The 27,477-nt window shown below is 47.5% G+C and overlaps 2 protein-coding genes across 2 annotated transcripts in view; both read left to right on the top strand.

Annotated features, from left to right (window-relative positions):
* LOC137429473 (uncharacterized) overlaps nucleotides 1–27,477 on the top strand; it is a 483,513-nt gene that overhangs the window by 62,708 nt on the left and 393,328 nt on the right. The gene's annotated exons all lie outside the window — the stretch shown is intronic.
* Nucleotides 8,540–27,477, top strand: part of LOC137428869 (uncharacterized) — a 79,878-nt gene continuing 60,940 nt past the window's right edge. The window contains exons 1-2 of the mRNA XM_068118691.2: nucleotides 8,540–8,618; nucleotides 18,677–19,109. Coding sequence (XP_067974792.2) covers nucleotides 18,689–19,109 — 421 coding nt within the window. The 5' untranslated portion in view covers nucleotides 8,540–8,618; nucleotides 18,677–18,688. The remainder of the gene's footprint in view (nucleotides 8,619–18,676; nucleotides 19,110–27,477) is intronic.

The following is a 27,477-nucleotide window of genomic DNA, read 5'->3' as shown; positions in this document are numbered from 1 at the left end:
ACCAAGGACTTCCAGGAAATAAGTCAAAAGTCACCTCAAAAAAGTGGATTTCGGGTGAAATTAGCAGGGGTAGAAAAGATCAAGGTTTTGGATTGGGGAAGATAAGAGATGGTGGTGAACAGCCGTTTTAAAGACCTGGAGGGAGGAGTGGGATTGAAGAGAGTGAGGGAGTTTGTTCCAGAGGTGGGAGAAAAGAGGAGTGAAGGTGAGCAGAGAGTCTTGATTTTGGCAGTTTAACCATAAGAGGGTTGCAGGCAGATCTTGTGCGACCTGCAGGAATATTTGGGGGACAGAGCCCAGAGAGAGCTGGGGGAGCAAGGCCGGAGAGGAGTCGGTAGAAGACGGAAAGACCACCAACCTGTGAAAGGCCCTCGGAGATAGCGTCATCGCGGGAGATTCCAATGATTCTGAACGCTTTGGTTTCAACAGCGTGAAGACGAGCTAGGTGTGAGGCAGGAGCACCAGCCCAGAGGGGAGAGCAGTACTCCATTGAGCTGTGGATGAAAGCCTTGTATGTGGTGAGGAGCTCAGGTGTGCCAAGGAAGGACTTCGCACGATGGAGGATGCCCAGTCGGCGACTGGCTTTGGAGGCCAGCTTGGAAATGTGGTTTTCCCAGGAAAGATCATGGCAGATAGTGAGACCCAAAAGCTTGAGTGACAGAACTTCTTGGAGAGGATTATTCAGAAAGTAGATGGGAGGGTTGTCCAGTCGGTCTTTTCGGAGAGACATCGACGACGGAGGATGCCCACTGCCCAGTCGGCGACTGGCTTTGGAGGCCAGCTTGGAAATGTTTGGTCATGTGTTGAGGAAGGATGAAAGTGACTGGTTGAGAAGAGTGATGGAAATGAATGTCGAAGGAAGTAAGAGGACTGGGAAGACCGAGAAAGACTTGGCTGAAGATGGTCGAAGAAGAAATGCGGTCAAGGGGGTTAACAAGGGGAGATGCAGAAAATAGGGCAAAATGGAGAAGATTGTCATGGAGACCGCAAGGCTAACCCCCGCTCGAGCAGGGAAAATGGCCTAAAAATGCCTGTTGTGTTGTTGTTGTATCATTCCCTTGTGCTGCATGCGGGTCTGTATGGGGGTGCCCCTCTTCGGAATGAGATTTTACAGTACATTCATCTTTGTACACCGCACCAATCCCATGCCATCTCCAGGCACTGCATAACGTCATTGAATGACGCACGCTGAAAGGGAGTACTCAGTTTTCACTCTGGTTGTTTTCTTGCTTTCTTGTTTTCTTGTTTGTCCGGGCGATATCTCAGCCATCCTTTGAGCTGGGAAGCTGAAATTTCGGCACAATAGTGAGCAAGTACTTTGTCAAAAACGGTATTTTTGGCTTTTTGATTAATCAATTAATTGATGAGTTATTTAATTATTAGCGATTAATTAAGTACTTAATTATTTCCTTTCTCTTCTGGCCATGATCTCAGTCACCTTTGGAGTTAGGAAGATGATATTTGGACATGCCAATGACAAAGTGATTTGGCTGTAAAAGATATTTTTGATTTATTGATTAATCAATTATTCGATTCATGACTAAAAATGTTTTTTTTTTTTTAGTTTCAGATTCTGATGAAATGGTGTAGTGGTGGTTTACGTGTTCTTTTCGCGAATTGATGAATTATTTCATTTTTTTATGATTATTATTTATTTATTTTCATTATTAATTATGTATTTATTTTATTTCTCATCTGGGCAATATCTCAGGCACCTTTTGAGCTAGGGAGCTGATATTTGGACATGACAATGACCAAGTGATTTGGCTCTAAAGGGTATTTTTAATTAATTGATTAATTAATTAATCGATTAATTATTTAATTATTACCGCAGGTAATAATTTAATTATTTAATTTAATCACTCACTCACCGCAGGCAGGTTGGTGGTCTTTCTGTCTTATACCGACTCCTCTCCGGCCTTGCTCCCCCAGCTCTCTCTGTGCTCTGTCCCCCCAATATTCCTTCAGGTCGCACAAGATCTGCCTGCAACCCTCTTATGGTTATACTGCCAAAGTCTAGGCTCTCTGCTCACCTTCACTCTTTCATTCCCCTTTTCTCCCGCCTCTGGAACAAACTCCCCCACTCCCTTCAATCCCACTCCTCCCTCCAGGTCTTTAAAACAGCTGTTCACCACCATCTCTTATCTTCCCCCGGTAATTCACCCCAGAGTCCTTGCAGTGTTCATATGTTTTATTCCTCTCCCACCTCCCCCAAGTCCTCCCGATGTCCCTGCTCTCAAATGTTGTGTTTGTGTCCTTCCCCCTCTTCCCCCTCTCTCCCCATCTTGTCCGCCGCTCCCCTTGTTTTTTGTGTTTTGTGTGTCGGTTTGACTTTTTGTGTGATTAATGTTAGCTCTTTCACGAGCCTCGATCTTGTATACAAAAAAAAAAAAAAACTTGATAAAATTTTTTTTTTAAAGTTACAGATTTGGATGAAATGGTGGTGGTTTATGTATTATATTAGCCAATTGATTAACTATTTAATTTTTTATGATCATTATTTATATATTTTCATTATTAATCATTTCTTTATTTTCTTTCTCATCTGAGCAATATCTCAGGCACCTTTTGAGCTAGGAAGCTAATATTTGGACATGACAGTGACCAAGCAATGTCACTCTAAAGGATATTTTTGATTTATTGATTAATCATTTGATCGATTAATTTTATTTATTGATTAAACAATTAGTTATTTAATTTTTAACTCAACTGGACTATGTCCAGCTGAGTTTTTGTCGACACCCAGTGTCTGTCGTCTGTCTGTCTGTCGTTTGTAAACAATTCGACGTCTACGCTCTAAAAGTCACAAATATTGATTAAATTTGATGAAACTTGTTATGCAGCATCTTTATTCTTTAAGACATAAACTAGTTTGGGGTTGCATTTGGGCGTTGCACGCCCAAAAATGGGCGTGGCAGGGCGGCCATATTAATAAAATCAATTTTTGTCAATCTGGTACTTCCTAATGTCGCTAGAAGGCTGAAAGGATATAAACTATATAGTTTGTGGTTCTGTTATGCATATTCTAACCATATTGATATAGACCAGTTGAGTTCAGGTTCCCTGGAACGTCTAGTTTTATTAATGACTTATTTAATTAGATTTCTAAAAGATACATCTTCGGATGAGCTCTTGTGGTTAAGTGACGCTGTTAGCCAATTGATCAAGAAAATATTTTATGATAATCTTTTATTGATTTCAGTTATGCCATTAATCAATCAAATATTGTGCACCTCTTCTTCCAAATACAGTCTCTATGAGCTGCATGGCTGTATTGCCGGGCGCCACAGGTGCCCCGGCAATGCCGCTCTGGAGGCTATTTCATTATTTGGCATGGGGGCGGTGTACTTTGAATGTATCGGTACTTGTTGTTATCCTTGTTTGTTTTCATCAAATTCACTCTTTATTGCATTTCTGTGTCGTGCCTGTCTTGCACGTTTATTTGTTGTGGGGATCGGATAACCCCTGTGCCGCGCCCGTTCATGCAGGTAAGGCCTCACTGCCCTCCACTACCCCCCCCCCCCCCACCCCCTTCCACCCTGCGCGTGCACAAGGTACCACCCATAGTTGGGTATACGCCTCAGAGTTAAAGCTCGTTTGGTCATCTGTTGCCCTGTGGTCTTCAGTATGGTGTGGACAGGACATAACATAATCATAAGACTTTAAACAAAGAAAGAAAAAAACTACCTATTTGCGGGGACAACCCCCCCCCCCCCCTCCCCAAACCCCATATACCTTCTAAGACCCCAATTTTTCTAATGCCTTGAACAAACTGGTACATCATGGGGGATTAAGGTTGTGGTGGAGTTTCATCGAAATTACGTGTGTAGTTTCTGAGAAGAAAGCAAATACCTATTTTTGGGGGGCAACCCCCTGTAGTACCCCAAAGGGGCAGATTTTTTTTATGCAGTGAACATACTTTGGGACATCACGGATGGTGAAGGTTGTGGTCAAGTTTCATCAAAACTCGTCAGGTTCACTGTTTTTTCGTTCAAAATTTTTGGAGATTAGCAAAACTATACATTTTTGGAATATTCAGAGCATGAGAAATCCCAAAATTAATGTTTACATTTGCGTAGACACCTTTGCGAAAATGACACTCAGGACAGTGATGAAGATCTGTAAAAGCATATTCCTGAACGGCAGAGACCTAGTAGATCCTGTGTATAGGACTTATAGTTCAATCTGATACTAACAAGGCTGATTTCTTGCTTTATAAACCCAAACCTATAACTTCAAAGGACTTGCAATATCATGTATTATGCAATACAGTTATATCACAAATATAAAGACTATGGTTTTCAATTACCTTTGTTTGTTGCTTTTCTATAATCCTGAGCACGATTTTGAGGCCTTTATTGGATTCCTTGACCCAGAAAACATCGGATGAGCATATTTAATTAAGTTTCTTGGTTGACGAGAAGCCGAGATAGCGCAAAATATGTATTTTATGGCGGCCATTTTGAAAATCCAAAATCTGTCTGTGCAAATGCCAACATTGATTTTCGGATTCTCCATGCTCTGATGATTCCAAAAATGTATAGGTTTGCTAATCCCCCACAATTCTGAACGAAATTATATTTGTTAACATTGTGAACCTGACAAACCGTGTGTGTAGTTTTTGAGACAAAAGCAAATACCAATTTCTGGGAGCAACGACCCAAAATACTCTGAAGACCCAAAACACCCTCAAGGCCCAAAACACCCTCAACGATCCTGAAGACCCAAAACACCCTTAAATACCCAAAATACCCCAAAGACCCTAAAAGACCCAAAGTAACCAAAAGACCCTTCAGCCCCATAAAGCCCCTGAAGACCCCAAAGACCATGAACAACCAAAACACCCAAAATACCCTCAAAGGCCCAGAGGATCCAAAAGACCCTGAAGACCCAAATGGCCATGAAGACCTAAAAGCCCTCGAAGACGCAAAACACTGTGAAGACCCAAAAGACATTGAAGACCCTTAAAGTCCAAAAAGACCCTGAAGACCCATAAAGACCCCGAATACCCTGGAGACCCAAAATACCCTTCAAGGCCCTGAGGCTCGAAAAGACCCCGGAGACCCAAAATACCACAAATACCAAAAAGCCCATCAAAGACCCCCCCGAGTCCCTGCTCTCTGCTGTTGCACTTGTGTGCTTCCCTCTCTCCATGATCGGTCTCGCATTATCTTTCATATCTCATGATCTCGGGTTGTTTTGATTGCATGACGTCATTGAATATGGGGGGGTCATGGGCACGTGTCCATGTGCACTTTCGTTCATCCACCATTGCAGACGAGGCAACGCACCACGGAGGTATATAATAAACTGGAGAGCCAATGACGGCTGTCGGCTGAAGCTAGCGGAAGTTGCTTGGCGGCCATATTGGGAAGCCGATTGTGACATTCGTCCACATCCATCAGGGCAAGTAATACAATACACCGGACTCGAACATGCAACTAAATTGGAAGTTTATTGTTCAATAGTTGTTATTTTTCCTTAGCTATCTGATGCCAATAACTGCAAATGAGGGTTGTATAAATTACAGCACTAGGTGGTTTGCCATTGCCTTCCCACTTCGCAGTAGCAGTAGGTAGGGCAGGAAGTTGTTCAGGGTCCTGGTACGAATCCCGATCCTGGTATTTCACGGGCAGGGCGACTGATCATCCTGGCGAACGTTAAGCCGGCTGTCTTGTCTGCTAGTGAAGGAGCTGGGGCTCCCACGTCGATCGGGGAATCGGAATCGGGGAATGGAAGCTGAATGACAGTTGGAAAGTGCCTGTAGCATACTTTATGATAAATGGATTGTCGGGGAAGGAACAGGCGAATTTGGTGACACAATGTCTACTAAAATTGCATGATATCGGTGCAGAGGTGGTTTCCTTAACTTGCGATGGACCGTCCGCTCATTTGACAATGTTACGTGAGCTAGGTGCCGACATCACGCCGCAGAATGTGAAACCAACATTTCCCCACCCAGCAAATCCCGAAAAGAAAATTTGTGTTGTACTCGATGCATGTCACATGCTTAAACTTGCAAGAAACTGTCTTGGATCCATGAAAATGATGGAGGATGGCAACAAAAAAGTCATCGCGTGGAAATACATCCAGGCACTCTTTGATCTGCAGAAGAGGGAAGGCTTGCGTCTGGGAAATAAGCTCTCCCGGAAACACATCGAGTGGAAGAGCAATGTCATGAAGGTGGACACAGCCGCTCAGACATTGAGCACTAGTGTGGCAGATGCAATTCGGTTTTGCAGGGACACTTTGCAACTATCAGAATTTCAGGGCAGTGAGGCTACCTGCCAATACATTGAAACATTGGACAAACTGTTTGACATTCTAAATTCTCGCAATCCATTGGCACGAAACTACAAGGCACCACTCATGACATCACGAGAAGGACTTTTCCTGCCATTCCTGGATACTGCCTACAGTTACTTGTCCAACATCAAAAACATGAATGGTCAAGTTATGACCAATACGCGTTTGAAAACCCCCTTCATTGGTTTCATGATCTGCATAGAGAGTGTCAAAATTTTGTATTTCACATATGTCAAACCTGCCTCATCTCCCCTGCGATACCTGCTCACGTACAAAATGAGCCAAGACCACATTGAACTTTTCTTTGGAGCGGTCCGCATTGCATGTGGAAGTGGGAATAACCCAACGGCCCGGCAGTTTGTTGCCGCATATAAGCGCCTCTTGATGCGACATGACATCAAGTCTGCAAGTGGGAACTGTTCTGCACAGGACTCAACCAGAATCCTGAATGCGGCTTCCTTCAAGTGCGTTGCAAAGCAGGCTGTGCCTGACGAGAGTCACGACATGTTGGTGGCCAGACGATACGACCTGGAGTTGAGATCGCCGGCAAAAGAGGACCACGACTATGCGGATATTCCAAATTTTGAGCAACTTTCCATCTTTACAGAGTCATGTGTTGGCTATATTGCCGGCTATGTGGTGAGGATGGTGAGGAAGACTCTGAAGTGTAGCCAATGTCTTTCTGCATTGACCAGTAACAACGAAGAATGGCAAACCACACCAATGTACAGCCTGATTGTTACCAAGAACAGGGGTGGCCTCATAGTTCCCTCGCACAGTGTTGTTCGTGTCTGTGAGGCGACTGAACGCTGTGTCAAGAGGCTCCTGGCTGTAAGCAATGGCAAAATGCCTCGTGAAAGTGGGATAAGAGTGGCAATTTCCACTTCTGTCCTTTCTGAGGTCGGTCGGTCTACATTTGCTTCCTTGGATCGGCACATGTTTGACTGTGAGGCAGACAGCAACCATGTGTTTGCTTTAATACATTCTGTATCACAATCATACAGCAAGATACGTTTCCATCATGTTGTGAGAACACTCGATGATGACATGAAGGAAGAGCGCATCAGGAAAAAATATTGCAAACTGGTCCTGTTTGCTCACCAGTGAGGCAACACCAGAGCAAGCTGAAATATAAGAGCGACCTCATCTCTACATGGTGTGGGTGTGTTTTGTGGGTTAACTGTGAATTGTGTGGGTTAACTACATGACAGCGTTTCATGTCATTTATGTGACTGACTCACTGTTGATGTGTTGCTGACCCATGTCAGTGTAGAATAAACTCTGGTTATCATTATATCTGCGTGGTTTCTAACATCTCGGTAATAGAAACATACACATCTTAGTTACAATATAATGACTGAATTAACTAACATCATATAACATGACAACAAATCAGATCTTTATATTGAGGAATATTATAGAACAAGCCAAAGAATGGCAAACGACGATGTACCTCAATTTTATAGATTTCTAGAAAGCTTTCGACTCCTTGCCCAGAGAAAGTCTGGGTCATAATGAAGAAATACAGCATACCTGGAAAATTAGTGAACCTTGTAAAAGCCCTTTACCAAGACTTTCAATGTGCGGTCGTCGACCAAGGTGAAACAACAGAATGGTTCAAGGTGAAGACAGGAGTTAAACAGGGGTGTAACATGTCAGGATTCTTATTCCTACTAGTGGGTGATTGGGTCATGAGAAGAACGATAAAGAACACCGAGCGGTAATTTTGGGCACTTTTTTTTCAAACAAGCTCTAAACCATTGGATTCCCCAGGAAAAATGCGTCTAGAACCAACTTCAAACTTAATGAACACCATTTCCTTAAAGAACGGGATTCTGAGCCCGAATATCAGTTCAAATATTAGTATTCTATATTAATTAAATAGTCGGCGGTCCTAAAATTCGCTCCAGCTGCATCATCAGTGCGCCACGCCTTTGCTTTGACAGGCTTTGTTTACAAAACGATCGGCTTCCCAATATGGCCGCCAGACTATTTCCGGTGGCTTCACGGCGGCTAATGCTGCGAGGTGGCCAATTGGCTCTCCATATTATATACCTCCGTGCAACGCACGCGGTTTCACTCCTCACCCGGAAGCCGTCTCTGCTTCTTCTCGTTTATCTTCTTTTTTATTTTCAAACTGCAATGCGGCGACGGCACACAAATTGCTGACGTTAATAACAATCTTCTTACAAAGGGGACAAAAACTATGTGCATAAAAGAAGTATTCAATAACGAAGAAGAACTTCCGGGTGATCTTTGAAAACCTCGGACTGCAACTTACGAAGGTTCATGTGAGCGGTGTCGGGTCTGAGGTGAGGAGATTCTCATTTAATTATTAAAACGAAGAAATATCTGTAAAACGTTCATTTAAATATCATATAATTCCCTGTTCGTTGATGACGGAATGAAGGGAAGTTAAACGAGTTTTTAGCTGCGACGAGCACTGAGCAGCTCCATGAGAGGACCACGTTGTTGTTGTTGGGGTGCCTTTTTGAACAGCGCATGCGCATACAGTCGGACGTGTGTTGGTACGAGGTAAGAACACCGCGGACGAAAATCGCGATTTGTTTGAAGAAACCAGAATAAATTTAGGAACAAAGACAACATGAAACAAAGGACAAGTCCAGAACTGAAAGACAAAAAGACGCTTGTGCACGCGTATAATTTAATGCCTGGTCGAATTTGGGAGCGCATGTTGCAACGGATATCCTCATGATTCTACATGTCGCAGGTGGTGACCACACTGTGGTCATTACCTTCGCAAAAGCGGAAGGTTATGTTTTGATCGCTGTGTATTTATTTGTATGTCTGTGTGTGTGTGTGTATGTTAATCGCATAACTCAAAAAGTATTCAACCGAATTGCATGAAATTTGGTGGGATGATTGGTTATTATACGGGACACATTTGATTAGATTTTGGGAGCAATCGGGTCAAAGGTCAAGGTCAAGGTCACGAAAAGGTCAAAATCGTATTTTTGTTGTTCTGTTCCCTACACTCCCATGCCAAGTACAGAACAGTAGCTGCGGCGAAGGTATGCGCTCTACCGAGTGCCCGTTCTAGTTTTTCTCTTGTTATTAAATGTACACGACCGGTCCAAAGTTTTTGAACACCTCAATTTTTCCAGTTTTTATTGAAATTTGAGCAATTCAAGTCCAGTGAATCACCTGAAATGGTACAAAGGAAAGCAACAAAAACTGCTCAAGGTTAAAAAAAGTTTGGGTTCGCAAAAACAGGAAAATAATGTAAATTGCACAGTTTTTTTGTAGAGAAAAAAAAAGTCCTTCTTCAGGGAACAAGTAATGGTTTAACAACTTCCAGCTGTTCTGCAGCAATATAAGTAAATTGAGCCTTGACAGTTGATGTAAACAATTCCTACAGGTGTCCCAACCTGTGCTGATTACTTGATTACAAACCCCCTGTCTGGAAAAAGCAGTGTTGGAACAGATTGTTATTACACCCTCTGAAGCATTATTTGGACAACTGGAGGAAACTCTGACAGGAAGAGGTCTGGCAGACCCAAAGCCACAAGAGAATCAGAAGACAGGGTTCTGAGAGTCAACAGCTTGCGTGATAGGTGGCTCGCAGGACAACAGCTACAAGCACAGCTTAACACTGGTTGAAGTAAGCAAGTCTCAGTTTCAACTGTGATGAGAAGACTTCGAGCTCTAGGTTTGACAGGTCGAGTGGCAGTAAGAAAGCCATTGCTAAGATGGCAAAATAAGAAAAAGAGGCTTACCTGGGCCATGAAGCACCGCCAGTGGACTACTGAAGACTGGAAGAAGGTCTCATGGACCGATGAATCAAAATTTGAAATCTTTGGTTCATCATGCAGGGTTTTTGTACGCGTCGAGGAGGCGAAAAGATGGTTCCTCAGTGTGTGACACCAACTGTCAAACATGGAGGAGGAAGTGTGATAGTCTGGGGGCTCTTTTGTTGGATCCAGAGTCGGCGACTTGCACAGAGTGTCTGGCATCCTGAACCAAAAGGGCTACCACAGCATTTTGCAGCGCCATGCAATACCCTCTGGTATATGCCGAGTTGGTCAGGGGTTCATCCCACAGCAAGATAATGACCCTAAACACACCTCCAGGCTATGGCAAAACTACCTTCAGGGAAAATAACAAGACGGTCGGCTTCAAATCATGGAATGGCCAGCACAGTCTCCAGACTTAAACCCCATCGAGCTGGTTTGGGATGAACTGGACAGAAGGGTGAAAGCAAAGCAACCTACAAGTGCAACACATTTGTGGGAACTTCTGCAACAGTGTTGGGAAGAACTTCCCGAACAATATTTGATTTCCATTGTCGAAAGAATGCCACGAGTGTGTTCGGCGGTTATATCTGCAAAAGGGGCGACTTTGCTGATTTTTTTTTTATCTCCAATTGTTTATTTGTTCTTTGCTTAATTTCAGAGTACATTGAGACATTAAACTGCGTAAATTTCAACAAAAACTGGAAAAATTGAGGTGTTCTAAAACTTTTGACCGGTGGTGCATGTTCAGGTGTTCGATTGTTCATTTAATGAGGTGTTTTTCACTCGTTTTATTTTATTCACGAGATTGTTTTATACACGTCATCACCAAATTTCCCACAACGATGGTTAGCTGAACGTCTTTCTTCCTTTTAACTCCAAAGCATCCAGAAACTTTTTGTAATGAACTTGTATAATCCAATGTGCACCTGACGCGAGGCCTCGGCTTCACTTTGGCGTGCTCACGAGGCTGTACCGTCGAAATAAACGAAGAAAAGTCAAAGTTATAAACTCCAACCCTAAACCCCCACTTCCCCACCGTCGTATTGACCCTTCCAACGAGCGCAGATTTTGATGGCGTCAATGCACGTTAAAACACACACACACACACACACACATACATACAGACACACACATAGACACACACACAGGCACACACATAGACACAGACACACACATAGACACAGACACACACAGACACAGACATACACATATAGACACACACATAGACACACACATATAGACACACACACATAGACACACACACATAGACACAAACACACACACGTACACACGCATAGACACACACACAGACACACACACAAACACACACAGACACAAACACAAAGACATACACATATAGACACACACATAGACACACACACATAGACACACACACATAGACACACACACATAGACACACAGATACACACACATAGACACACAGACATAGACACATACACACATAGACACACCCACATACACACACGCACACACACACACACGCACATGTACACACGCACGTAGACACACATACACACACACACATACACACACACATAGACACTTACACGTAGACACACACATGTAGACACACACACATAGACACACACACAGACACACACACAAACACACGCACATAGACACACACACACATAGACATAGACACACACACAAACATGGACGTACACATGCACATGGACATACACATGTACATAGACATGCACATGGACATGCACATGCACATACACACAGACATACACATGCACATACACATCGACATGCACATGCACGTGCACATACACATACAATGATACTGAAGGAGCGGCGCTCCAACGCGAGTCGAAAGAATTGACGCGACCAAAGACGGAATTCGTCCGAGTTGCTTCATTGAAACAAAACAGCTCAGGTATTCTGACAAAAGCCCGTTTATCGGGCAGCAATATATATACACATTTATGTCGGGAAGTTTGCCCGGCACAAGCTATACCGGGCATGCCCGGGTGTCAAGGGCGAGCCTTGGAAAGGCGAGTCTGGACCTGCCCGGGCGTGTTTGGCTGCGGCCTGGCAAGTCGAGGCTGGGCGTGCCCGGGCGCTCTGGACGAGCACTGGAAAGGCGAGAGCGGGCATGCCCGGACGCTCTGGGCGAGCCCTGGAAAGGCGATAGCGGGCATGCCCGGACGCTCTGGGCGAGCCCTGGAAAGGCGATAGCGGGCATGCCCGGACGCTCTGGGCGTGCCCGGGAGAGGCGCGTCTGGCCGTGTTCTGGCCGGTGCAAGGCGATTGTGTGCATCCAGCGGTAACCACTACACACGCCCCTCCAGAATCGACCTGCACCGGCAGGGTCAATTTAAGGGGGGTCCGGATGACCCGGCCGAAGCGACCCCTGGAGGGTAGTGGGGAGGGGTCCGACGTGGTGGTGGGTGGTCGAGCGGGGGGAACTGTGGACGGGGGGCGGCCTCGCCGCGGAGGAAGGGCCAACCGTGGTGGTCGGTCGACGTCCATGTGCGCCGGTTTGAGGCGGTCCACAGAGATCCGGTCCGACCGGCCGCCAACGTCGACGACAAAGGACTTGTCGCCCCGTCGCAGGACCCGGAGGGGCCCGTCGTACGGCGGCCGAAGTGGCCCCCGGTGCGCGTCATGACGCACAAAGACGTACTCCACTGTGCGAAGCGCCGGGGGGACGTAGGACTGGGGGCCACCGTGGCGGGACGTTGGCACGGGGGCAAATCGGCGGGCGGCCTCCTGGAGGTCCGAGCGCTGGTGTGCGGCGGACCAGGGACTGGTAGCGTCGGGCACGAACTCGCCCGGGACGCGGAGCGGCTGGCCGTAGACGAGCTCGGCGGCGGATGCCCGGAGGTCCTCCTTGGGGGCAGTGCGGAGGCCCAAAAGGACCCACGGCAGCCGGTCGGTCCAACCGTCGTCCTGAAGGCCGGCCATGAGTGCGGCCTTCATGGAGCGGTGAAACCGCTCGCACAACCCGTTGGCTTGGGGGTGGTAGGCCGTGGTGTGGTGCAGCGTGACCCCCAACGAGCGGGCGACCGCGCCCCAAAGTTCGGACGTGAACTGTGGGCCGCGGTCGGACGAGATGTCCGTCGGTGCGCCGAAGCGCGCGACCCAGGTGGCGATGAACGCCTGCGCCACGTCGGCGGTGGTGGTGGAGGTGAGGGGCACGGCCTCCGGCCACCTGGTGGTCCTGTCCACCATGGTGAGCAGGTGGGTGAACCCCCGCGATGGGGGCAGGGGACCCACCAGGTCCACGTGGACGTGGTCGAAACGCCGTGCAGGCACGGTGAAAGGTGCCAGCGGGGCCTGGGTGTGGCGGTGGACCTTGGCCCGCTGGCAGGCCGTGCAGGCGTTGGCCCAGTCGTGGACGTTCCGTCGAAGGCCGTGCCAGACGAAACGCGCCGACACCAGCTTCTGAGAAGCTTTCCGGCCCGGGTGACAAAGGCCGTGGATGGAGGCGAAGATGCAGCGCTGCCAGGAAACGGGCACGATGGGGCGAGGCTGGCCCTGGGAGACGTCGCAGAGCAGGACGGTGCCCGCGAAGGGGATGTCGGCCAGGCGGAGGCCCGTGTCCGCCGCCCGGAGGGCTTGCACCGAGGTGTCGGTGGTCTGGTCGGCCGCCATGAGCGCGAAGTCCACGCCGAGGTGGACCGCGTTCGCGCTGGCCCGAGAAAGACAGTCGGCCACAGCGTTGTCTGTGCCGGCGACGTGCCGGATGTCCGTGGTGAATTCCGACACGGCGGAGAGGTGGCGCTGCTGGCGGGCCGACCACGGCTCCGTGACTTTGGCCATTGCGTAGACCAACGGCTTGTGGTCGACGAAAGCCATGAACGGGCGGCCCTCCAGGAGGTGTCGGAAATGGCGAACAGCCAGGAATAGACCGAGCAGCTCGCGGTCGAACGTGCTGTATTTTAACTCATTCGGCTGGAGCTGCCGGCTGAAAAAAGCGAGTGGCTGCCAAACCCCGTCCACCCATTGTTCATGGACGGCGCCCACCGCGTAGTTGGAGGCGTCCGTAGTGAGGGCGATGGGCGCGTTGAGCACCGGGTGAGCCAGCAGCGTTGCGTCGGCGAGGGCCCGTTTTGCGCTCGTGAAGGCCGCGTCCACGGCCGCGGACCAAACGATGTCATGCTTGGCCGGCTTGCCCCGGAGGGCCTCGTAAAGGGGCCGCATGAGCTGAGCAGCGCGGGGCACGAATCGGTGATAAAAATTCACCATGCCGAGGAACTCTTGTAGGGCCTTGATGGAACGGGGACGCGGGAACGTGGTGATGGCCTCGACCTTGGTCGGGCAGCGGCACGGCCCCGGTCTTGGTGATGCGGTGGCCCAAAAAGTCAACGGTCATCGTGCCGAAGTGGCATTTGGCCGGGTTGACAATTAAGCCGTGCTCGCTGAGGCGACCGAACAGTGTTCGGAGGTGGAGGAGGTGCTCGGCGCGGGACGTGCTGGCGACGAGGATGTCGTCCAGATAGACGAAAAAAAATGGCAGGTCGCGCAGCACGCCGTCCATAAAGCGCTGGAACGCCTGGGCCGCGTTCTTGAGGCCAAACGGCATCCTCAAAAATTCGAACAGGCCCAAACGGCGTGATGACGGCCGTCTTCGGGACGTCGGCCGCCCCGGACAGGTACCTGGTGGTATCCCCGTATCAGGTCAATTTTGGAAAATATGACCCGTCCCGCCAAACGGGCGGAAAAGTCCTGGATGTGCGGGATCGGGTACCTGTCGGGGGTGGTAGCGTCGTTGAGGCAGCGGTAGTCGCCACACGGGCGCCATCCGCCCCCCCGGCTTTGGCACGATGTGCAGTGGTGAGGGCCCACGCGCTATTGGAGCGCCACACGATGCCGAGGTGCTCCAACGAGTCGAACTCGGCCTTTGCCATGGCGAGCTTGGCCGGGTCGAGGCAGTGGGCCCTGGCGTAGACCGGCGAGCCCGTAGTGGGTATGTGGTGCTCGATCCCATGCCGCACTGCGACGGCCGAAAACGTCGGCCGTGTGAGGGCCGGGAATTCCGCGAGCAGGCGAGCGAACGCGTTCGCCGTCGGGAGGGTGCACGCCAGTTCGGTCGGCGTGGAGCTGCTCATCGTGCACGCCAGGGAGCTGAAGGTCTCGGCGTTGACAAGGCGACGACGTTTGACGTCGACCAGCAGCCCGTCCGCGCAGAGGAAGTCGGCGCCCAGCAAAGCCATGGGGACGCAGGCGGTCACAAAGGTCCACTGAAAGCGCTGGCTGCCGAAGCAGAGGGTGACGTTGCGCGGGGCCGAAATTGCGTATGGCCGAGCCATTAGCAGCGACCAAAGAGGCGGGTATGACGCTCAGTTGGGCGCTGGTGTCACAAAGGAAACGCCGCCCGGACGCTTTGTCCCGAATAAAAAGCAAGTTGCCCGAGTGGCCGGCGCTCATTGGCTGGGAATGAACGCCGGCCCCCGCCGTTTCCCGACTTGCCGAAAGTGCACGGGGGTCGGCACGTCCGAGCCTTGTGTCCGAACCTGGTGTGGTAATAACACCACGCCTGGTCAGGTGGAGGCCCCCGGCCGTCGTGTCGGAAGCGGTCGGTGCGGCGTGGCGGCCGCCAGTTTCACCGGCAGTTCGGCCTCCAACCGCGCAGGGCGCTCGGGCGTCGTGGGCGTCGCCTCGGACGGCGGCAGGCTCCAGGTAGCCGCGCCGATGTGTTGGCCCGCCGAGGAGATCTTATCGGCTTCCCTGGCGAGGGCGCGGGGATCGGTGATCGACGTGCCAGCCAGGGCGAGGCGTACCGGGTGAGGCAGCTGGCGAAGGAACAACTCGCGGAACAGAAAATCCGGAGAGTGCTCACCGAGCAACGAGAGCATATAGTCCATGCGCTCGGACGGGCGCGTGTCGCCGAGCTCGGGCAGGTCGAGCAGGCGCCGTGCGCGTGCCGCCGGTGAGAGGGCGAAAGCGTCGAGGAGGAGCGTCTTCAGCGCATCATACTTGTCGGCAGCCGGCGGGTGCTCGAGGAGGCTCAGGGCGCGGGCCGCGGTGGCAGAACCGAGCGCTGCCACGACGTGGTGGAAGCAGGTGTCGTCCGCGGTCAGGGCGAACTGGGAGTCCGCCTGGGCGAACCAAACAGCCGCGTGAGCCTCCCAGAAGGTAGGCAGTTTAAGAGTCACTGCCGTGTCCATGTCGGTAGGTCACCAGTGAAGGAGCGGCGCTCCAACGCGAGTCGAAAGAAGTGACGCGACCAAAGACGGAATTCGTCCGAGTTGCTTTATTGAAACAAAACAGCTCAGGTATTCTGACAAAAGCCCGTTTATCGGGCAGCAATATATATACACATTTATGTCGGGAAGTTTGCCCGGCACAAGCTATACCGGGCATGCCCGGGTGTCAAGGGCGAGCCTTGGAAAGGCGAGTCTGGACCTGCCCGGACGTGTTTGGCTGCGGCCTGGCAAGTCGAGGCTGGGCGTGCCCGGGCGCTCTGGACGAGCACTGGAAAGGCGAGAGCGGGCATGCCCGGACGCTCTGGGCGAGCCCTGGAAAGGCGATAGCGGGCATGCCCGGACGCTCTGGGCGAGCCCTGGAAAGGCGATAGTGGGCATGCCCGGATGCTCTGGGCGAGCCCTGGAAAGGCGAGAGCGGGCATGCCCGGGAAAGACGAGACCGGGCGTGCCCGGGAGGTTCGGGCGTGCCCGGGAACAGTGAGTCCGGGCATGCCCGGGAGAGGCGCATCTGGCCGTGTTCTGGCCGGTGCAAGGCGATTGTGTGCATCCAGCGGTAACCGCTACAATACTGCACACCTGTCTGTGTCTCTGCCGCGCCGGTCTGTGTCTGTCTCTGCCGCGCCGGTCTGTGTCTGTCTCTGCCGCGCCGGTCTGTGTCTCTCTCTGTCTCTGCCACGCCGGTCTGTGTCTGTCTCTGCCGCGCCGGGCTGTGTCTGTCTCTGCCGCACCGGTCTGTGTCTGTCTGTGCCGCGCCGGTCTGTGTCTATCTCTGCCGCGCCGGTCTGTGTCTGTCTCTGCCGCGCCGGTCTGTGTATGTCTCTGCCCCGCCGGTCTGTGTCTGTCTCTGCCGCGCCGGTCTGTGTCTGTCTCTGCCGCGCCGGTCTGTGTCTGTCTCTGCCGCGCCGGTCTGTGTCTTTCTCTGCCGCGCCGGTCTGTGTCTGTCTCTGCCGCGCCTGTCTGTGTCTGTGTCTGTCTCTGCCGCGCCGGTCTTTGTCTGTGTCTGTGTCTGTCTCTGCCGCGCCGGTCTTTGTCTGTGTCTGTCTCTGCCGCGCCTGTCTGTGTCTGTGTCGTCTCTGCCACGCCTATCTGTCTGTGTCTCCATGTCTGTCTCTGCCCACCTGTCTTTGTCTGTCTCCAACGCCACCAAGTGTACAACACTTTGCCGTCTGTGTATCCGTCTCCCATCCAAGCACAAACCTCGTTTCTGAGATGACAGGATTAGGCGTGTTGAACCTGAAAACTTTAACCTCCCGTAAAGTGGAGACTCCTTGGTACATGTGTGTGAGACAATTGCAGTGAGAGGAAAAATAATAAACAGGTTTAATTTGTCCGTGTGTATTAAAGAAGAGGAACAACTCTGACCCTGAACGCGACATGATGCTGATATCGTGCACGTAAATTACACCAACACATCAACTTCAAACTAGGAGAGCATCCATGTGGTATTCAGGTCTTTAAAGACAGATTTTTTAGTCGCAAATACCTGTAATTAGAGTGGCCGATGCAGCTAACGCCCTTATTCTGGCTCTTCGGGATAATATTTGCCAAATCATTTATATGTGACGATGCTTCACAGCTCAGAGGCGGACGTGGCTTTCTCTTACACAGACTGTCGATCTAAATGTGGTGATCAAGCTGGATAAGATTGGATAAGAGTGGGGGGGGGGGGGGGGGGGGGGGGGGGGGGGAGAGAGAGAGAGTCTACCAGGAGGTGAAATTGGGTCCAGGTTTGTACACCCTCTCGGCCTAGTTTCTTTCTTCTACCGACTCCTCTCCGGCCTTGCCCCCCCAGCTCTCTCTGGGCTCTGTCCCCCAAATATTCCTACAGGTCGCACAAGATCTGCCTGCAACCCTCTTATGGTTAAACTGCCAAATCAAGACTCTCTGCTCACCTTCACTCCTTCATTCCTCTATTCTCCCGCCTCTGGAACAAACTCCCTCACTCTCTTCAATCCCACTCCCCCCTCCAGGTCTTTAAAACAGCTGTTCACCACCATCTCTTATCTTCCCCCATCCAAAACCTTGATCTTTTCTACCCCCGCTAATTTCACCCCAATTCCACTTTTTTGAAATACCAACTTCTGTCCTGGAAGTTCTTGGTGTCCTTGTGTTTTATACTTCTCCCTCCCCCCCCCCCCCCTTCCTACGCCTCCTCCCCCCAAGCCCTCTCCGTCCCACACATCTCCCTGCTCTCAAATGTTGTGTTTGTGTGCTTCCCCTTCTGTTGTCTTCCGCTTCGCTCCCTCTTTTTATATATTTTGTTTGTCTGGTCGATTTGTTTGTGAAGTAAATGTTAGTTCTTTCACGAGCCTCGATTGAGTATACAAAAAAAAAAAGAAAAAAGATGATAACTCACAACACATTCCAAACTTAGTAAAGAAAATAACATGTGTAACTTTTCTGTGATTAACATAAGCATTGTATCCCTGGCAGGTCATCGGTGAAATGGAGAGCTTCTTGGAATGGCTCCAATCAAAAGGCCTGAGAGCAGAAACAGCCCAAGCAGTGATCGAAGAGCTCGGAATTGATAATCAGAAGGTTATTCGAGCTTGTACCGAGTCGGATCCATTGCGGGACGAGCTCCTCGCTCTCTCCAAAGATAAATTACAATTTGCAATGTATGCTGACTTCTGGAAATTTATGAATTCTTTTTCGAAGTCTCAAGATGTCAAGATTGCGGGATCCTCTCTTTTGGGAAGTATTTTCGTCAACTTGGAGAATGTGATTCGGGAACTTTCCAGTTTCTGTGAAAAGATTTTCGGATCCCAAAATGTGCATCTGGAAAATCTTCCTGCTTTCTCTGGAATCGGGTTCAGTGACGTCTGCAGCCTCCGCTCTCAGGATGATGGATTCAGACCCGCGTCGGGTACGTGACTTTTTAAAAACAACATTGCATGTCAACAAATATCTTGATCTTCTGCCATTGTTTTTAAAAAAATGTTCTTACAGCTTGTGTCATCTCTTTTGATGCAGTTTTGTGTTGTCTAATATGAATGGATTTTGATGTATGGTACAAGGTAAATTTTTAGCTCACCTGGAACATATTTCCTGGGGGCTTATGGGATGGCGCGTCGTCAGTCCGCCGTCAAACACTTGCAACTTCTTCTCTGAAACTGCTGATGGGATTGTGACCAAACTTGGCTAAATTTATATTTTGTGTGTTCGAACTCAAGTTTGTTCACGGCATAAAAAATATCGAGATCTTGGGGAGCGGGGGGGGGGGGGGGGGGGGGCGGGAGGGTCTACCGGGCGGTGAAATTGGGTCCAGGTTTGCACACCCCCCTGGCCCCCCAAAGTAGAACTGCATACACGATTTTGATGACATTTGACCACAGCCTTCATCACCCACGATGTACCAAAGTTTGTACACGGCATTAAAAAGATTGAGGTCAGGAGCGGAAAGGGGTTGGGTTGGGGTGGGGGGTGAAATTGCGTCCAGGTTTGCACACCCTCCCGGCCCCCCAAAGTAGAACTGCATACACCATTTTGATGACACTTGACCACAGCCTTCATCACCCATGATGTACCAAAGTTTGTACATGGCATTAAAAAGATGGAGGTCAGCAGGGGAGTGGGGGGGAGAGGGGAGGGCGGATTTCATAAAAGTTATGATCTCCTAAAATGGTTGTTTGCTCTTTCCATCCGAAACACGTTTAACTGCTCCATGTTTAACGCTGCATATCAGTAATCTGCATGCAGGAAGTAGTTTGTTCCCTCTCTTTATCCATTCAAGGCTTATCCTTGTTATCCCACACTTTTTGAAAAATATGAAGACACATCAGCATCATCACATTGTAATCAGCTCTGTCTGTCTGTGTCATGCTGTCTCCTCCTGAACGTTTGTGTAAAAATTCACAAACTTAGTTGTGAGCATCACCACATGGCAATAAGGTGCAAGCGCAGAATAATTTTGACCCTGCCCCCTGGGTACATTCCCAAAAATGGAATACCAACAGGTAGAATACCAAAGAATGTAATGAGAGGCACATTTTTGTTCATTTCTTTTGATGTAACTGTCGTGCCGTCGCCGATAAAGACCGGTCTTGGACGGTTTGCCGATCAAGCTTTACGCTCCGAGGCGTTCAGTGAAAATATAGCGGAGAATACGCGCCTGGGGGAGAGGGAAGAGCTTACCTTCCCGGGTCCCACCGGATGTCCTTGAACCTGCAATAATTCAACCGACACGGTTTGAAAATGCACAAAAATACCGGCTTTATTACCCTGCGCTCACGAAGCGAAAGGCAGGGTTAGGCATTCGGGTACGTACGTCATGATTCATTTTCTCGGCAACTGTTGGTCCGATTGACATTAATTTTCACCATAGAAAGTCTTCCTCCTGCAGAATATTTTAGTGAATATTATGACGTCACAGGTCATGTGCAATGGGCGCCATCTTGGAAAAAACAAAAAAAATTGCACCTCCATATCTCAAAAACCGCTGCACAGAAAAAATTGAGACAGTTCTCATTGCAAATAACTCTCCATGCGGAATAACATATGTGAATGATGCCATCATAGGTGCCGCCATTATGACGTCATTCAACAAGTAAAAAAAGCTTTATCCGATCAGGATGAAATTTCTTGAGCATCTTCTTTTGTTCGAGCAATGAATTTGTTCGAGCTTGTGTCCCAACACAAGAGCTTATAGATTGATGCAGAAATAAAATTATAATGTCGCCGTTGGTCATATGGTTCGGACTCCATATTGTTTTGAGTGAAAAGCCTGAAAAACCACTAAAATCCTATTTTCTCCAAAACGACTGAACAGATCGAGGCCAAACTTTGTGGCCAGAATCGCATACCCATGGCGAACAAAAAAAGTCGACGGGCATGACGTCATGCATCACATGCTTCGGAGTTATGACGTTTTTAGGCATAAACTTTTAAAACCTAGCTCCTCCCTCATTTTTGATCCTATCGCAGGGAAACTTCACAGATGTGTTCAGTGTTGTAAATCAGAGATACAACATTGTCCCAAGAGTAGGTTTAATCGTAATCGTTCTCAACAGCATCTAGAGAGAAAACCAATAATCATTGTATTAATATTACTTCAGATGAATACAGGTGCATACAGGTGGTATCTCGATAAGTGAGCAGATAGTGTACATTGCAGAATCGTTACCATTCTACGGAAGCCCAGAGGTGCTATAGAGTTACATAGCAATTATGGATGAAGAACTCCTCTCTGCGCTGAAAGGCAGTCTCTTTTATAGGAGCCGCGGAGGTGTCGCGTGGCGGCAATGAGGAGAATAACATCAGTGTCGTAACTTGGATGACAATTTCATCACATTCTCCCCACGTTTAAAACTTGACTAGCTGGCAATGAACAGTAGGCACATATTGATAAACAGCAGAGGGATAAAAATAGATGTGTGTCATAGTGAGCTTTGTTGTGAAGAAAGACTGGTATGAAAAAGGGAAGTTTAAAATTGAGATTACAACTTTGATGAACCGGACCTCGATATTTACCAGTGAGATGACAATGGTCTCTTAGCTTTGGACTTTCATTAATTTCGTCCTCACAAATATGACAGATATTATCGTCTCTAAATTTTGTTTTTTCTTCCTTTATGAAATACATTGGTTCAAATGTCTTTTCCATTATCTGTGTTAATCTAACACAATATCTCTCTAATCTTTTCACAAATTCCTTCGAAGCTTCTTTTCCTCTATAAAGTTCGAATTTATTATACTTTTTAGCAACAGATGATTTCATGTTGTCGTGTGCTGACCCTGGAGTGAACACCGCAGGGCGACATGGATGACCAACGAGCTTTAACTCCAAGGTGTTCATTCAGTTCAAACCAATGGTGGACCTTCGTTATACACGCGAGGGTGGGGGAGTGGGGGAACAGCCATGAGCGATTACCTTAACAGGTCCACCAGCAATCTTCGAACCTGCAACAATGGACTCAAACCAACACAGGATTTAACTGTACAAAAATACTGGCTTTATTGAAGAAATGCCGGTAACAGGATAAAACACGGCAAAATAAGATCCGAAACAGGTCGTTGCCACACAGACTCAAACACAGACAAAGGGAAAAATAACTGTGAAAATAAATGCGTTAGTTTGTGGGCACTTAGCTCTGAGCGGCTCCTGTACCTCGTCAGGAACCATCCCCGTTCGTCACAGGCCTCCACGTCATTGCGCAGGAACTATAGGCTGTGCTGCCGCGAGCAGAAACTAGGCCTCCTGTGCAGTCAGCAGGCCACGCCCGTTCCACTCGCCCCCCGCTCGCCAATTAATTCCCCTCGGGCAGGAGCGCTATGAACTCCGACCGCTCGCCGTGAAATCCCAAAGCAGAGCAAGATATGAAATTGTGACGAGATATGAAATTGTGACCGTTCACCACCAAAGACAGAAGATGCGCGGAAGTCAAGAGAGAGAAAATGCCCCGGGAGACGACTGCTTGTCACCAAACCCAGAAAACGAGAGCACGCAAATGCGTCTGCCTTTCACCAACACCTCCAGGACCCGAGAGAGAGATAATGTCCTCCCTCCAATTCCTTTGTACGCAAGCCTCTGACGTCATCCTACAACGTTTCCGTGTCCGCTCCTATCGGTGAGTGCCATCTTAGCAGTCCTTGCTTGAACCAAATTCCGGACCAATCGCTGCTCTTCGGGGCGTGGTCTCCCGGGCCTGCCTGCTTGTGTTGCGATGGGATGGCTGTGGCACCAGCGGTAGTTGAATGTCCTGGTTCCGGTCGCTTTATTTTGTGTTATGAATGTGCGATTGCCTAGCTATGTGTGTGTGCTGCTGGTGTCATAAGGAACAGAGGAAAATTAAAAGAGGCCATTACATACTGGGGATTAATTGCCCATTATCCCAAACTAATTAACAAACACCAACCCTCGTGATGGGGAAGCGAAGATACGCGCTTACACGACATACGGTCTTCTGGATCCCTACTTATGATACATGGGGTTTCTTCTTGTCGGAGCACACTTCCAATACCATTCTACCTGGACTAAGGTATTGCCCCCCCTGCCCCCCCACAAACGTGGCAATATAATAACAGAAACCACAAGGAGTATGTTTTTGATATTTATTTGTGTCTGATTGTTCTGGATTAGGTGAGATACTATGTATCTTTTCAAGAATACTTTCAAAATCGGCATACATCACAAAAGGATGTTTTATTGACTGATTGAAATCTTTAAAATTAATATTTGAACCTACCTTTGGTAAATTAATTACAGTTGATTTATGATTAGAACAATATTTCAAATGTTGTTCCAGTCTTTCCTTTGCATGAAAGAAGTGATGACATCTCTTGCAAGGATATGTTTTATTAGTGCTATTAACTACTTGAGATGTGGTCAATCTTGATAAATTTTTAATGCAAGCGTAGTGTCAATTTTCTTCAAAACTAAAACAAAGGTCAATGTGTGTCATCATTTTTACATTTATCTGTAATTTTCAAAATTCGAACTTTGTTTGTTTCTGTTCGTCCATAAACATTTACAGATAGATTATTTATTTTCGAATATCAATCAATGACAAAGGAAACTTTAAATCTTTAACATTTAGATTATTCTCATACTTTTTATAATGTGATACACTTTCAGGTTTCCATTGTAGTGGATGTAGATTAGGAAGAACAGACCAAATAAAACATTTGTTGTATTGTTCTGAATATTAACAATTGCCTTTTAAAGTTTTATTTCTTTTGGTAAATCGATGTGAGAAGGTGCTTGAAGAGGAGATGACTTTCGAATGTGAATATCCAAATAAGCAACTTCTCCAACATTGAATCCACTACATACAACAGTATTATCAACAAACTGTTCCTGTTTTTCAAGTTCATTATAAACACCAGATGACAAGAAATCTTGAAATGTGGTTCTGTTCTCATATATGGTTCTGTTTTCTCATCATCTCTTGTCAATGGTAATTTTACTCATATATATATATATATATATATACTGTATATATATATACGTATATAACTTTTGTGTTTTCCTCTCAGTTAGTGTATCTTTTACAAGTGCTTCAATAGAAGGTTTAACTATTAGCAGGGTGGCTTAGCAAAATTATTGTGCACTTTCTGACAAAAGCATGAAACTTGGAACAAACCTTTCTTGGGGTCCAACTAACAATCCAAGAAGGGGTGCCCAAAAATCCGAACATGTTAATGACGTCACTTACGCCACGCCCCTTTTTATGCACTACCAGTCAAAAGTTTTAGAACACCTCAATTTTTCCAGTTTTTATTGAAATTTACTCAGTTTAATGTGTCAATGTACTTTGAAATTAAGCATAGAACAAATAAACAATTGGAGATAAAAAAATAAATCATAGAATCATTTTGTTTAACAAAATTTAATTCAAATTTTTAACTCAGCAAGGTAGCCACCTTTTGCAGATATAACTGCCGAACACACTCTTGGCATTCTTTCTGCAATGGAAATCAAATATTGTTCGGGAAGTTCTTCCCAACACTGTTGCAGAAGTTCCCACAAATGTGTTGCACTTGTCGTTTGCTTTGCTTTCACCCTTCTGTCCAGTTCATCCCAAACCAGCTTGTTGCGGTTTAAGTCTGGAGATTGTGCTGGCCATTCCATGATTTGAAGCCTACCGTCTTGTTCTTTTCCTCGAAGGTAGTTTTGACATAGCCTGGAGGTGTGTTTAGGGTCATTATCTTGCTGTAGCATGAACACCTGACCAACTAGGCGTATACCAGAGGGTATTGCACGGTACTGCAAAATGCTGTGGTAGCCCTTTTGGTTCAGGGTGCCAGTCACTCTGTGCAAGTCGCCGACTCTGGATCCAGCGAAAGAGCCCCAGACCATCACGCTTCCTCCTCCATGTTTGACAGTTGGTGTCACACACTGAGGAACCATCCTTTCGCCTACTCGACGGCGTACAAAAACCCTGCGTGATGAACCAAAGATTTCAAATTTTGATTCATCGGTCCATGAGACCTTCTTCCAGTCTTCAGTCGTCCACTGGCGGTGCTCTTATGGCCCAGGCAAGCCTCTTTTTCTTATTTTGCCATCTTAGCAATGGCTTTCTTACTGCCACTCAACCTGTCAAACCTGCAGCTCGAAGTCTTCTCTTCACAGCTGAAACTGAGACTCGCTTTGGGGTCCTTCACAATTATCGACATTTTCACAAGTGTACAAAGAGTACTCTTTTTCATGACGTCCCCCCTCCCCCCAAAAGTGTACAAGAAAAATGTTGATATTTTTTGTATCTTTTAATACCGAAGTGTCCATGACAGTACCTCATCAGATTGGTAGGCCTACTCACTGGAAATTGCTCAGTTACGGATTTCCAATACAGGTGCAGTAAAACGTCAGATGCAAGCCTGTCTCATGCCGCTTGGATATAGAGCATAAAATAAACAGGCACGTATTCACTCACCACAATATTCCTACATTTTTTCAATGGTATTTGAGCATCATGAACAGATTAAATAAAAACAAAGAATATATGTTTGAACACCGAATTATTTCTCACGAACGTCAAATCACCCAACAGTGAATTGTTACGATTCTCCAATCGTGTTCAACCATGTCACATCATGATATTTCACCTTATGGTGCATGTAGCTAGCTAGCTAGCTTCTAGGTTGTGAGAAGGTACCATTGTTTAGAATTACTATTAAAATATATATGTAAATTAACTTTTTCCAGCTCACTATCAGCTTTCAAAAGTGAACAAATCAAATCAATATTAAATTATTCTTCTACGCTTTAAACTTAAACTAGGGTGAAACTATCCCCCTCCGGACACCATCCCGGTATTTCTGAGTCTTTGTTTCAGGGGGTACGTCAAGATGGAATCAAACAGAAAAATGATGAAATGAATATTAAATGATTGATTGAAACACATACAACCGCCCGAGTAGAAACTGTTTACAAAAAAAAACACATGACGATCATATGGGGATTCCCCATGTAATGAGTTGCTTCTTCAAGACGAGAGTTAAGGCCTAGAATTTGGTCGATATACAGTCAATTTTTTAACACAACACGGCAGACATGATACGAAGGCCATTGGTCGCTACACTACAATACTCTAATGACAGGCTCGATCATAGAACCCCGTATTTTAAACGGCTCTAGGAATGTTCATGATGTGGAATTTGACGTACACTTCAATTTTTTTGTTTAGCGTTTATTCATTTATTCCGAAATTTCATCACATCGAACAAGAAAATAAATCACAACATATTAAATTTTCAATACAGTCAGTTTCCTAATCAAAGGCAAGAGGTAAGTATTCTGGGCTCCTCAGTTATTTGTACGTGACGACGTTTTCTTACCGACATTTTTTTACTTTTTAAAAAGTGTACGCTGGGTCGTACCCACCCCTTCCCCCCCCCCCCCCCCCCCCCGCCACCCCCCAACGTACATTTTGTACGCTCGTGAAAATGTCGATAATTGTGAAGGACCCCTTACTTCGACCAGTGTTAAGCTGTGCTTGAAGCTGTTGTCCTGTGAGCCGCCTATCACGCAAGCTGTTGTCTCTCAGAAACTTGTCTTTTGATTCTATTGTGGATTTGGGTCTGCCAGACCTCTTCCTGCCAGAGTTTCCCCCAGTTTCCAATAAACTACTTCCTGCAGTGCAATATTGTCCAAATAATGCTTCAGAGGGTGTGATAACAGTCTGTTCCAATACTGCTTTTATACAGACGGGGTTTGTAATCAAGTAATCAGCAGAGGTTGGGACACCTGTAGAAATTGTTGTCCCCCGTCGCTCAGCGGAGCGAAAGGGGGACGATGGCTTTCCACTCCGTCCGTGTGTCCGTCCGTCCGTCTGTCCTTCCGTGCAGGCATGCGTGCGTGCATAAGCGAAGGACCGCATTCGAATTTGGTGTGTGGGTGCAACCCACGTCAAAATCCAAGATGGCCGCCGCCATGTATGTCTGATGCCATGTATGTCTGAACCTTGTAACCTGCATATCTTGAAAAATAAGCGAAGTACCAACTTCTAATCTGGTGTGTGTGTGTATCTAGGCATAAGGAAGAACGCTATTGAAAATTGGGTCGCCACGTCAAAATCCAAGATGGCCGCCGCCATGTATGTCTGAACATTGTGAGATGAATATCTTGAAAAATAAGCGAAGTACCAACTTCTAATTTGGTGTGTGGGTGTATCTAGGCATAAGGAAGAACGCTATTGAAAATTGGGTCGCCACGTCAAAATCCAAGATGGCCGCCGCCATGTATGTCTGAACATTGTGAGATGAATATCTTGAAAAATAAGCGAAGTACCAACTTC

The sequence above is a fragment of the Myxine glutinosa genome, chromosome 6, assembly GCF_964187855.1.
Source record: "Myxine glutinosa chromosome 6, kmMyxGlut1.1, whole genome shotgun sequence".
Classification (NCBI taxonomy): Eukaryota; Metazoa; Chordata; class Myxini; order Myxiniformes; family Myxinidae; genus Myxine; species Myxine glutinosa.
The sequence above is the reverse complement of the archived record's forward strand: the minus strand, read 5'-3'. Positions and strand labels throughout refer to the sequence as shown.